The sequence below is a fragment of the Aythya ferina genome (genome assembly GCF_964211825.1).
Source record: "Aythya ferina genome assembly, chromosome: 1".
NCBI classification, from domain to species: domain Eukaryota; kingdom Metazoa; phylum Chordata; class Aves; order Anseriformes; family Anatidae; genus Aythya; species Aythya ferina.
In genome coordinates this window covers 20,639,137-20,651,291 of record NC_140296.1, presented here as the reverse complement: position 1 = coordinate 20,651,291, position 12,155 = coordinate 20,639,137, and the positions used below count along the sequence as shown (strand labels likewise).

The 12,155-nt window shown below is 45.3% G+C and overlaps 1 protein-coding gene across 9 annotated transcripts in view; it reads left to right on the top strand.

Annotated features, from left to right (window-relative positions):
* The window catches only part of SPATA13 (spermatogenesis associated 13), a 192,894-nt gene that overhangs the window by 149,654 nt on the left and 31,085 nt on the right, over positions 1-12,155 (top strand). For 7 of the 9 annotated variants that reach the window (XM_084525534.1, XM_084525533.1, XM_084525535.1 and 4 more), the window contains one exon: positions 10,372-10,734. The exons of 1 other annotated variant lie outside the window; for it this stretch is intronic. In XM_084525534.1, coding sequence (XP_084381660.1) covers positions 10,372-10,734 — 363 coding nt within the window. Of the gene's footprint in view, positions 1-8,300; positions 8,497-10,371; positions 10,735-12,155 lie in introns of those variants that run through there. One more of the 9 variants, XM_084525539.1, reaches the window with a different exon arrangement.

The window sequence follows — 12,155 nt, the reverse complement described above, 5'->3', positions numbered from 1 at the left end:
GGCAAGGAGATGCTTTCACTGCCAAAGAGGTGAGAAGCCCTGGGGGTTGATGTGTCAGCGGTGTTTCTCGGGAATGAAACGGAAGAAAAATCAATGCTCCTCATCTACCATCTAGTGGTGATCTGGGCTCATGACACAAGAGAAATTCAGCTCGTCCCTCCCCTTGGTTCCCCACAAACCAGTGCTGCCTTTCAGAGGTTTTAAAATGAATGTGTGCCTTGGGTGGGTAAAAGTTACTGCAGTTTTAGTTTTAACACCACATTCTGTTATTATCTAGCCTGCAATTTAAACTTTCTCTCTATCTTATCATGTATTTTAGGTTATTTGTGAGCATGTTTCAGTTGTCTAAACGGGCGCTGCTTGGAGTGGTCTGTGTGCTGCTGCATGGCAAAACAGCTGTGTCCACCCAAACGGTGCAGCTGCACCCAGACCTCTGCTCTCCAGCTACATTTTTGGAAGTGGTGGTAGCTGCAGATTGGAAGCAGGAGCTGTGCAGGACTGTGGCTACCTCTGTCTTAGTGTGCAAAGGGTGTAAGCACTGCCCTGTCTTCTCTCCAGACCTTCTCCACATCTCTTGAGGGTGTCGTTGTTCTTTTGCCCCTCCTCTCTAGCATGCATGGAGGTAGCGTGGTACCAAAGACGCCAGGTATTTTTTAATTGGAATTTATGCAGCCTGCGGGCTCTTCAGTGAATGCCACATACTCACACAATGAGGTCACTGGGGTTTGAACTTTTCACTACAATTCATTTTTTAATTTAACTTTACATCCCTGTGTTACAGAACTGTATCCACCCAGAGAATTGTTTCTGTGACACTCTAGTGCTTGGTTCGTTCTCAGCAACCCTTTGAGGAGTAATGCTGAGCAACGCAAATCCAAAACTTGAAAGACTTTGTCTGCACCTTAAGTACACCACGTTGACGGACAGATCTGCATACATTCCACATTCCATGCATCTTCTTTTTCATGTGAATTTCATGTAAAAGCCAGTATGTATTCCAGCATAGCTGCTAAAATCTCTGTGGCTCGGAGACATATTTCACTACAAAGCTTGCAAGGTACTGAAAGGCCAGGCTCAAACATGTTCTCCTCTAAGGACTGGCTGCAGTAGCTGGAAGCAAAGCTATTTTATTCCCTTACCCACTTGTCCAGACAATTAGAGTCTGCAAATGAAGTCAGTGGGACCTGGTCCATCTCCGTGCATGCCCAAATGCAGAAACTACCCTGCATTAAGTACCATTTCACATTTGGACTTGACTTTCCTGAAAAAGAGCCCCATGTCAGTGTAAGTAACAAAACCTTAAAGCCTTTGCTTTGGACTGGCACATGGCAGCCACTAAGGCTGCATAAACAACGCAGTTTGGGACAAAAAAAAAAAAAAAAAAAACACAAAAAAACCAAGGAATTATTTGACGTCACCTAGTGTTTCCCAAGCTCTTTGAACACCTGCTGTGTAAGGTGCCTTGCTGGCATCTGGCTTCATGGTACACAAGACCTTTTATTACTTAAATACACATGTTATCTGCATGACTCTAAGTGATTATAGTGAAGATTATTATAGATTATAGCGAAGAGGTAATTCTGTACTGAGGGCTGAGTCCCAGTTTATCTGCGGATTGTACTTTAAATGCTCTAGGATCAATCTCTTGACTCATTTATGTCTGTGCCATGCAGTTGGAGGTCCCACCTCATCCACGCCGTGTGGTCCCCAGAGCTCAGCCCTGTGCAGTGCTGATCTGAGGTAGCACACAGTAAGGCTGGAGCTGCTGCTCTCGTCATTTCCTTACAGGTCTCTGGGCTCTGAATATTGAGCACACACGGCTTTATTTGGGGGTAAAACTCCTGGAAGAACTCCTATGAATTGCAAGTGCCCAGCACCTCACAGGGTCAGCTGCTCTCAGCTCCCTGAGCTGTCGGCGTTGGGTTTATTCATCTCCAGGTCATCCACATGCGATTTGGAATGTGGCTTAATCAGCTTAATCTGTGTAACTGAAAATCTGCTAAACTGGGAAGGATTAAGTAAATAAGGGTGGGAACGTAAACTGGGTTTACTGCTCGCAGCGGGTCCCAGCACTCCAGTGGCTGGTGCCACTCTGACCTGGGGACAGCAGCAGAGCACCATCAGAGGTGCTCAGCAGCATCTCATCTGCAGATTTCAATGAGCCCAAGTGATGCTGGATTTGCTCTGAACTCTCTGGGCTGCCTCAAACAGGACAGGATACCTCTGCATGTTGCTCAGAGGATGACTTCCAAGAGCAGTTGTGTGCAGAGCTAAAGCAGAAACCGCCATGCCTTGCAGAGCTGGTGGCTGAAATGATAGAGCACGGAGCCCTCAAAGGACGCCCTCCTTCCTGTCACAGCAGCAGCTCCTCCAACTCGCTGCAGCAAAGCTGTCTGCCATTCAGTGCAGCCCGCAGTCATTTGTCACTGCATCCTCTGGTAGGCAGAGGGGAAAAAAGGCAGTGGGGACAGGAATCAGGGTTCTGGGTCAGGTTAGGCACAGCCAAGTGGCTAGCCCTTGTCAGTAGTGATCATACCCCTGGCTGTGGAGTGGCACCCTGTGCACAGAGCATGGTGCTGACCTGCTGGTGCTGCACATCCATCCCAGCTCCAGGAGGCTCCCTCTGAGCACCAGGCAGCACTGCTGTGCTGGGCGGGTGACGGAGCCCTGGCACAGGCTGCCCAGAGAGGCTGTGGGGTCTCCTCCTTGGGGAGCTCCAAAAGCCGCCTGGACGTGGGCCTGGGCAGCCTGCTCTGGGTGTCCCTGCTTGGGCAGGGGTGGCAGCAGGGGCCTCCAGGGGTTGCTTCCAACCTCAGCCACCCTGTGACGCTGTGAGGCCATGATGCCCACACTAAAGGAAGGCAGCCGTGGGGTTTCCTCTGAGCCACCTGCGCTTCCCCTCGCTGGCATCTGGGGGCTGCATCTGAGCCCCCCTGCATGGTGGAGCACAGCAGGCTCGGCTCCTCCGAGCCCCAGCTCAACCGCAGCGGCCTCGCCCTCCTGCCACGCTCGAGCAAGTAATCGTTTGCAGACGGAGAGTCGCCCAAGGCAGCTCCACCCGCTGCAGGCTGCAGGCTGGGTCCGCTCCTGGGACCTGCCGGCGGCTTGGGCTTCGGCTTGGGCTGGGGCAAAGACAATGAGGCTTTGCCCAGGAAGGGTGGGGAGAAGGGGAGCCAGGGGACCTCCTCCTGGAGAGACGGGTACAAGGCCGACAGCTTTTTATGTTGGGCTTTGTTTGCAGAAAGCTCAGCTTTCAAATCAGCTGGCTTTTGAGGTTTGCCAGCGGATGTTACAGAGACAACAGGCAGCCTGGAAAACGTTGTTTGTTTGACCAAATCAGAGGAAAACGAGTATTTTCAGTCCTCCTACATGCTCTGGGCTGTCCCAAGTCTTGATTTAGAAATGACATAGGGATTATTTAGGGGCTGTTAATGCCTCTACATCTTCTGAAAAGACTCTAAAGATATCAGTGCTACTTTACTGTATGCTACATGCTTGCTTTTAATTTAAGATACTGAAGTAAAGGTGAAATACCACTAGAGCATCATCCCCACAGATCAAGACACCGGAAAAACTGTTTTCTGTTTTTAGCCCTCTTGCATTTTGTACGTCTGATGAGATTATTCCGCAAACCAAATGCATGTCTCTGCAAACTGCCCTCTGCCCGTCAGAAATCTGCCAGCTGCGTTTGGTTTTGGAAATGAGTAAAATGACAGAGGAGAGGACGAAGGAAATCCTTCAGGCCGAAGAACAGTCACGAGATCCTCTGGTCATTTCCAGCTCAGCTGTGCTTCCTGTGTGATTTGAATTGCTGAAGTGCTTTGTGTCTGCGCCTTATCTGTGAAATGTGAATGTTACGAAGGTGAACTCAGTAATCTTTGTAAAGCACATTGCTCACAGGGAAAGCATTAGGCTTTTTGATTATGATAAGCACGCTTTAAAGGCTCAGGTTAAATGAAGTAAGTCAGCATTAAAAATGCTGTAGAAATATATGGTCAAGTTTTGTTTGGGGTTGTATCTGTATGGCTTATCTGTATAGATCATCCAGTGGTTTGGGTTGGAAGGGACCTTAAAGATCAGCTCATTCCAACCCTCAGCCCCGTAGGCAGGGATACCTCCCACCACACCAGGTTGCCCAAAGCCCCATCCAGCCTGGCCTTGAGCACCTCCAGGGATGGGGCACCCACAGCTTCTCTGGGCAGCCTGTGCCAGGGCCTCACCACCCTCTGAGGGAATAATTTCCTACTAACATCTAAATCTCCCCTCTTTTAGTTTAAAACCATGTTCTCTTATCCTATCACTGTCTGCCCATGAAGAAAAATATAGTTGCCTCTGTCTTTTTATAAGCTTCCTTTAAGTATTGAAAGGCTGCAATGAGGTCTCCCCAGAACATCCTCGTCTCCAGGCTGAACATCCCCAGCTCTCTCAGCCTTTCTTCACAGGAGAGGTGCTACAGCCCTATAACCATCCTCATGGCCCTCCTCTGGACCTGCTCTAACAGCCCCACATCCTTCTTGTGCTGGGGGCCCCAGCCCTGGACGCAGCACTCCAGGTGGGGCCTCACCAGGGCAGAGCAGAGGGGCTCAATCCCCTCCCTCCACCTGCTGCCCACCCCTCTGTTGGTGCAGCCCAGGACACAGTTGGCCTTCTGGGCTGCAGGCACGCACTGCTGGCTCGTGTTGGGCCTTTCGTCCACCAGAACCCCCAAGTCTTTCTCTGCGGGGCTGATCTCAATGAGTTCTCCAAGTCTGTGCTCATGTCTGGGATTGCCCCAACCCACGTGCAGCACCTTGCACTTGGACTTGCTGAACCTCATTAGGTTCATGTGGGCCTACTTCTTCAGCCAGTCCAGGTCCCTCTGGATGGCATCCCTTCCTTCTGGTGTATCAACCACACCACTCAGCTTGGTGGTATCTGCAAACTCGCTGAGGGTTCACTTGAACCCACTGTCTGTGTCATTGCTAAAGATATTAAACAGCACCGGTCCCAGGATAGATCCCTGAGGGACACCACTCAGCACCAGCCTCCACCTGGACAAGGAGCCATTGACCACAACTCTCTGGGTGTGACCTTCAAGCCAATTCCTTATCCACTGAATGGTCCACCCTTCAAATCCATCTCTGTCCAGTCTGGAGATCAGGATGTCATGTGGGACCATGTTAAAAGCCTTGCAGAAGTCCAGGTAGATGACATCGGTCAGTCTTCCCTTGTTGACTGATGCAGTCACTCCATTGTAGAAGGCCACCAGATTGGTCAGGTATGATTTGCTCTTGGTGAAGCCATGCTGGCTGTGATCACCTCCTTGTCCTGCATGTTCCTTGACATTGCTTCCAGGAGGATCTGTTCCATTATTTTGCCAGGCACAGAGGTGAGGCTCATTGGTCTGTAGTTCCCTGGGTCCTCCTTTTGACCTTTTATAAAACTGGGAGTGCTGTTTGCTTTTTTCCAGTCACCAGGGACTTCAACTGACTGCCAGGGCTTTTCAGACATGATGGAGAGAGGCTTGGCAGCTCCATCAGCCAGTTCCCTCAGGACCCTGGGATGCACGGCATCAGGCCCCACAGACTTGTACCTGTTCAGTTCCATCAGGTGGTCTCAGACCTGCTCTTTGCTTACAGTGGGAGGGACTTTGCTCCTTTAACACCTGCCTAGAAGTAGAAGGACTCGAGAGCCCCACTTCAGAGCCAATATTGATCATGTCCATGAAGCATAAAACAACCTTTTAACCTCAGTTAGTAGTGATGATAAATGATCTTCAACTAGTGTTCCCCAGCTGCTATTTAGCAACCAGAAAAAGTGCAAAGGTTACCTTTTATCATGTACCTGGGTGGAGACACTCTGCCTGGACTTTTACTTAGTTAAGTGAAGTTGATAAAATTATTTATGACCACGAGGTCATGAGCACTTGGTCCTTTATATTTTTGCTAGCTTATATGGACTGAAAAATCCGTTCTAATCTTACTGCTGAGTTATGAGCATTTGGCAATTCCTGTGTTATAAGTGGCAGTTCCTGTGTTACACAGAAATGTCAGCTCTGTAATAGTCACTGTTATAATGCTGACATACAGCTGTCATTGTTAGCATAAGTTTATACATTTTATTTATGGACTCCCAAATGCATATGGAAGCATGTACTCATAATCAAAACACACAGATATCTACACGAAATAGCACAACTGCTGTGAATTTTCCCTATAAATACTCCAGTACCTGCTTTTAAGCCTTGCCATTTACAGAAGACCAGGACTGATTATTCATCACAAGTGTTTTCAGGAAAATAAAGAGATACCAAAACAAGAAGCAATGCAACTTCTTTTGGAGCTAAGGGAAAAAAAAAAAAAAAAAAAAAAAAAGCAGGTGGTGGGAATTGAGGTGGAGAAGACAGATGGGAAACACATTTCTAGGAATTTAATTGTCCCCTTTTCTGTATGTGGAAGTTAGGAAGCATTAATTGTGTCAGTAGGACATATAAATACAAATAAAAAATCCAACTGTGTACTGGTAGGAATGCAGCTGGGTGGGCAAGGAGTCTCTGTTGTATTACCCAGGCACCAACATATTTACAGAGCTGGGATTTTATTCTCATTGGAGAGTTTATTGGCATAACTGCATTATCAGAAGCTCACATGGGATTGTTTGTCTGTTGTCAGTGCAGCAAGTGTACCAGCAGTAGGCGTGTGCTGGGTCAGTTTTATAGTTTGGGCTTTTTCTGCACTCAGGTGTGTCTGTCTGGTATGGGACGTTACTCCTGCTTGATATAATTGTGCCAGTCATGCAATTGTGCCTACATGCAATTTCAGGTACAGGCAAATTACAGCGATATAAGTTGCATCCATATAAGTTGTATACATATAAACATCACTATCAGCACTGTATAAATCTGGTCTTGTTCTGATGTGGAAAGTTATCCTTCTCTCCTTGGACAACACTCCCTCTGGAGGCAGTTTTTGGTGCCAAATTTATAAAACACACCAAATAATAATTGCAAAACTGGCTCTCATCTGGCTACCAAGGCTAAGTTAAGATTTTAGTGCCTGACCACCTGATGCTGATCTTGCTTACATTGGTATTAATGAGTAACAGGGAATGCCAACAGCAGCAGTGCTCTCCTGAATGTAGCAGAGTTGTACCTATGCCAGATCATGGTGAGCAGGAACAGAACCGAGCCCTTGAAGCTGCTTTATTTGGATTGGGAAATTAGTCTGGGCCACGCAAAGGAACAGTTCAGGCCAGCTATGCTCGGGCTCCGTGGTGCAGGTGCCTGGGAAGCTGCCATTGCAGCCACTGGGATGGCATCCTGGTGGGTGCTGTAAGGGGGCTGGGGAGCACACTCAAACAGCAACCCAGAACTGGCACCTGGAGCTGAATCTCGATACCTAAAAGCAGCTGTCAAATGCTTCAGGATGGCCCAGGCCTCCTGTAGGTCCAGTGTCATACTTGCATGACGCAGTAAAAAGAAAAAAGGTTGAAATACAGCAATTTAACAAATACTGTTGGAGACGTTTGGCTGTCTGGGTGAAATTTATTCATCTGCATTGGTATAAATATGTAGATCTGTTCGTGGTTGCAGTCTCATCTGAATGAGGATGCAGCCTAAAAGACAAGATGAATGATCTTGACTGCTAGCATTGGTAATCCTGTGCTGTCGCTAGATTAGCAGGTGTGAATTTCAGAAAACTCAATGTAGGCTTGGCTTTAATTAGACCTTTACCTCTTGGGAATCTTGAAAGTGCTTGAAATTTTTTGACCAGCACTTACAATTCTGGAGTCAGTGCATGACGTTTTGATTTTTGTCCTGCATGAAGCGCCATGCGTATCTATACCCATGTCTGTAGATTGTAGAACATAAACCCAATTTCTCTTGATAAATCAGGGGAAGATCACTTGAGGTACATCAGTATAAACCTGGTGACAAGTGGAACTTGCTTCAGTGACTAAGTACAGGAGCCTATGAGTTACACGCAGGGTATTTTATTCCTGGTAGTCAGCGTCTCTTGGTCAGGTCCCTCTTGCTTGATTAGGTCAATTAGAGCACCGTAAGGTTATCAGTCTTGTTTCCTCTGATATTTTGCTCGGAGAGGATTATCCTTTCTGTTTTATTAGTTTATTATTCAGTGCAGTTAAGGGGCTAAGCCTAAAAATATATGTCCTTCAGGAGTGTTTATTGCACAGCAGAGACAAACCTCACTGTCATTTGGATAGGCTACTGTAGGTGGAGTGCTACAGAAGCAGAACAGTCCTCTCTTTGCAAATGTTATTGCTCAAGATAAGGGTGTAAAAAGCAGATTAGGAGATGACATGTGACGTGTCCTTCCCTCAGTCTAAAAGTACAGGAACATGGGATGAACTTTGCCTGACTGGTTACGCAGGGAGGTTGTTCACGCTTGTGGCTCTTACGGACAAGACACTGAAAAAGAGAAACAGAAAATGACACTAGTGAGCTCCATTCTCAGTCACTGTGTGTGTGGAGACCCTTTACCCGTGTCTGATTCAGAGGTAAGGACCTTGCTTAACCTGTGCTTTTGCTGCTCTGACCTTGAGGGGCTGCGTTTGACAGCCAGCTTCACCCGCTGGGCTGCAGGGAGCCGTGTCGCTGTGCCAGCCGGGTGCTCGCTCCTGCTGAGCCTCTTCAGCTCCTGAAACTGAGGCACGAGCCAAAAACTGCAGAGAAGCTGAAGCTTTCTCGAGTGGCAGGTGTGGCACTGCAGAGTTCAAATCAGTGCAAGTGCTCTATTCAGATGAAATTTCACGTTGTAAGTGGAGGAACTTAATGTAGAACAAAGGAGCTGGATCATTTTTCATACCTCCATTGCAGTAATCATGTTAAAATGCTGACTGTTTATTAACTCTGCCTGCTAGTTAAAGTGGTTTCATACAGGGAAATTTCTCTTAATCTGTCTTTCAAATAAATAGCAAAACCTGCCCACTCTATCAGGTGCATCAGGCTAACTGGAGTTGTACTGGCCTGGTTGAAAATGGTATGTGGAGCAGAAGGTGACAGAGGATGAGAAGTCTTGTACAGGCTTCATTGTAAAAGGCTAATTCTGGGCTAATGGCTGCTTTGACAATGCAGCACCTGAAATGCCTTCATCTGGTCTAAAACAGAGGAGAAACCTGTAGCCAGAGGCAATCAAAATGTAGCCTCTCCTTTTGGAATGTTTATTAGCTTTGAACATTGTCATAAATGCACTTGGGCAGTCTAAAAATATCTTGATAAAGATGTTGGCAGATTTTTTTTACAAAAAGTCAGAATTAGTTTGTAATTCACAGGAGAAATTACAGCAGGGTTCCCTTGCTCAGCAGTGAATTGGAGTTAGTTACTCACCCCATCAGGCAGTCGTGCAAACCCAGCCTAGAGACACTCCCTATAAAGAAGCCAGGAAAAGCCAAGGAAACGCTGAGAATTTGGAAATTGGAGGGAAAAGTGAATATAAATTTCTATGCGCAATATTTTCTTCTTAAGAACTGTGGGAGTTTTGCTAGAGAAGTTTACAGCAGTTTTACCCCAAGTACGCTGAAATCCTTCTAAACATTGCCTTGGATAAGTATTTCAGTTGAGGCTTTTATTTCTAAATTTACAATAGTACAATTGTGATAGCTGTAGGCATTAACCTATAGGGCCAAATTTGCTGCTAAATACAAATGACATGCTTGTTTTCCAAGCTTCCTCTCTGAAAAGATTAATTTCCCCCATATTTGTGTTGTAGTGTCGTATCACTGGTTCTGTTCTGCTTGACTATAACCTTCCTGATCAGGGAGAAAATTAATTTCTCCCTTCCAAAATGAATCAGCTTGCTCAACTGATTCACACAGGGCCACGCAGTCTCTAGATCTGACATAAGTGAGGGTGTGTGGGTGGGTGGGAGGAGGGAGCACGACTGCCTGTTGTGGTATCAGCTTACAGTTACCTGGCATCAGCAAACCATCCAACTGAGCCTCACTGCTCATTTTCATCACCAGGTAGAGGTAAAGCAGAGGAATATGTGTAGGCTGCTTTTTTTTTCCAGAAGTTATGTGTCATATTACTTGTGCACATGAAGAACTGAGTGCCAGACCTGATTTAGTGACTGTAATGTTTATGATATGTCCTCTTCCTATTGCAGAGGTCGTAGGTGAGATATTAATGGTATTAGTGATGTTATTTGCCTAAGAGGTGCTGACGAAGTAGTGTTAACCTTACTTAGCACAAACAGTATATGATGTAACTTTGCAAAGGAAATACTGTCTTCCTGAGTTGTCAGTTGTGTTTATCATATTTGTGGTAACACTTTCTCTTTAGCAATGTTAAGTTGATCTGCCGTATGAAAAACTCACAAATGATTAAGTATAAGAAAATTTTGTGGCTTATTTGACTTGTTCACATTTAAAAAGGTTGTTTCTGATGACCACTGGAAGAAGTCCTCATCCCAGGATGAAGAAAAGACAGACACACAGAAGGTCACACCCAGGAGATGGAGCTCTGGAAAAAGGTCTCGGCCCAGACCTCTCTCCGACTATGGCCAAATGTCAATCAGAAGTATCTCTATACCTGAAGATGCAGTTGCTGTGGAGTCACAGAAGACAGACTGCACGGATGGAGAAAATCAGCCACGACTGGCTTCTGTTGGGTCTGCGGTCCAAAGCAATACAGTAGGCTACCACAGAGGGCGAAAAAGAAGACCCATCTCTGTAATAGGTGGGGTCAATTTCTATGGAAGCGGTCCAGCAGAAGAAATTGAAGGTCTGCTGACACAAGTAAGATTAAGAGATGTGCTCTCTGCAGACTGCAAAAGACCCTTTCACTTCCTTGTCTCTGTCTTCAACGTAGAAAATAGAATGGATGATTCCTTTTCTTCCTTCCCTTTTGTCAAGCTGACTTCATATACTTACAATTCTGCTTTCCTTGTCACTAATTACTTTGTCTTGTTAAAAAGCAAACCAGCATGGAATAAACCTGATACTCACTTTGGGATAATCTTTTTTGTATTGTAAATTACCTTGTTTCTTTCTTGGAATGGTGATTACTTCTCATATTGGTTTATAAGAGCTCACCTATGTGTCATAAATCTGTGTATTTAGTAGTGATGGCCCTGTCCTGTAGGAGGTTACAGGGCTTCGGGCTCAAAGGCTTTTGTAACGCAGTGCTGGTAAGGTATCCTCCACTTTCTATAAATGCTGTAGGACTCCTTCCTAAAGCAGTTCTCAAGTTAATGAAGCAACAAAAGAAGAAATTGCTGTGGTCAAAACCAAAGCTATGGAGCGTTCCCAAGAGGGACACATTATCAAGCCAAATGGTGGCCTTCCAGGCCTACCACTGAGTAACAGCACTGGGGAAGGAGGAGTCTGGATTAAAGCCTTCCAAGAAAATATTAATTGCCCAGACTTAAATAGCTTTGTTGTTTAATTGGCCAATTACTTGTCTACAGTAATTAGCATTACTTCTATTAGCTATTTGATGCAATATATTAAACTTAACTCTTTGTTGTTACTTAGTGATAGGATCCTGAGATATTGCTAGAGTACTGAGGAGATGAATGAATCTTGGGGTTTTTGGAAGTCTTTAGTAAATTTGTAGCTGAAATGAAAAAACAGGAATAATGAACTGGGAATGCATGTGTAGAAAGAAGTATTTTATATGGGATTTTCAAGGACTGATCTTCACCTTGCTGCTTTTTTTTTTTTCTTAGCAGCTTTGAATACCCAAGGGAATATTTTAGAAGCATAATGTTAATTCTTCCTTTGTTGTGTTTTGTTTCATCTGGCAGCTTAGGTGTGAGAAACAGTTTTCAAACAATACTAAATCATTGATTTCCTAGCAGAGTGTCAACAGGTCATGAAAAAAGCCTCGATGTTTCAGATTACTCGATAAAGGGCCTATGAACAGTAATGGCTGAAAGATAAGGGAAGATTAAAGATGTGTTTCTCTGAAGTTTATATGATGAGGTTTTGCTGTTCAGCATGGAGTTGTTCAGGGATGACAAAATTAGACTGAATTTGCAAATAGGTACAATCATAATTAAGCAAATGAATGATATGATAAAAGAAAATGTCTTCTATGTGGTTATAAGTAAATTAAGTATTACCTCTTTTTAATGTGAATCCTGGGATCTTCAGAGCAGGGGATCATTTAGGCAATTATTTTGGTCTTGTAAAACAAGTTTATTTCACTTGAAAGC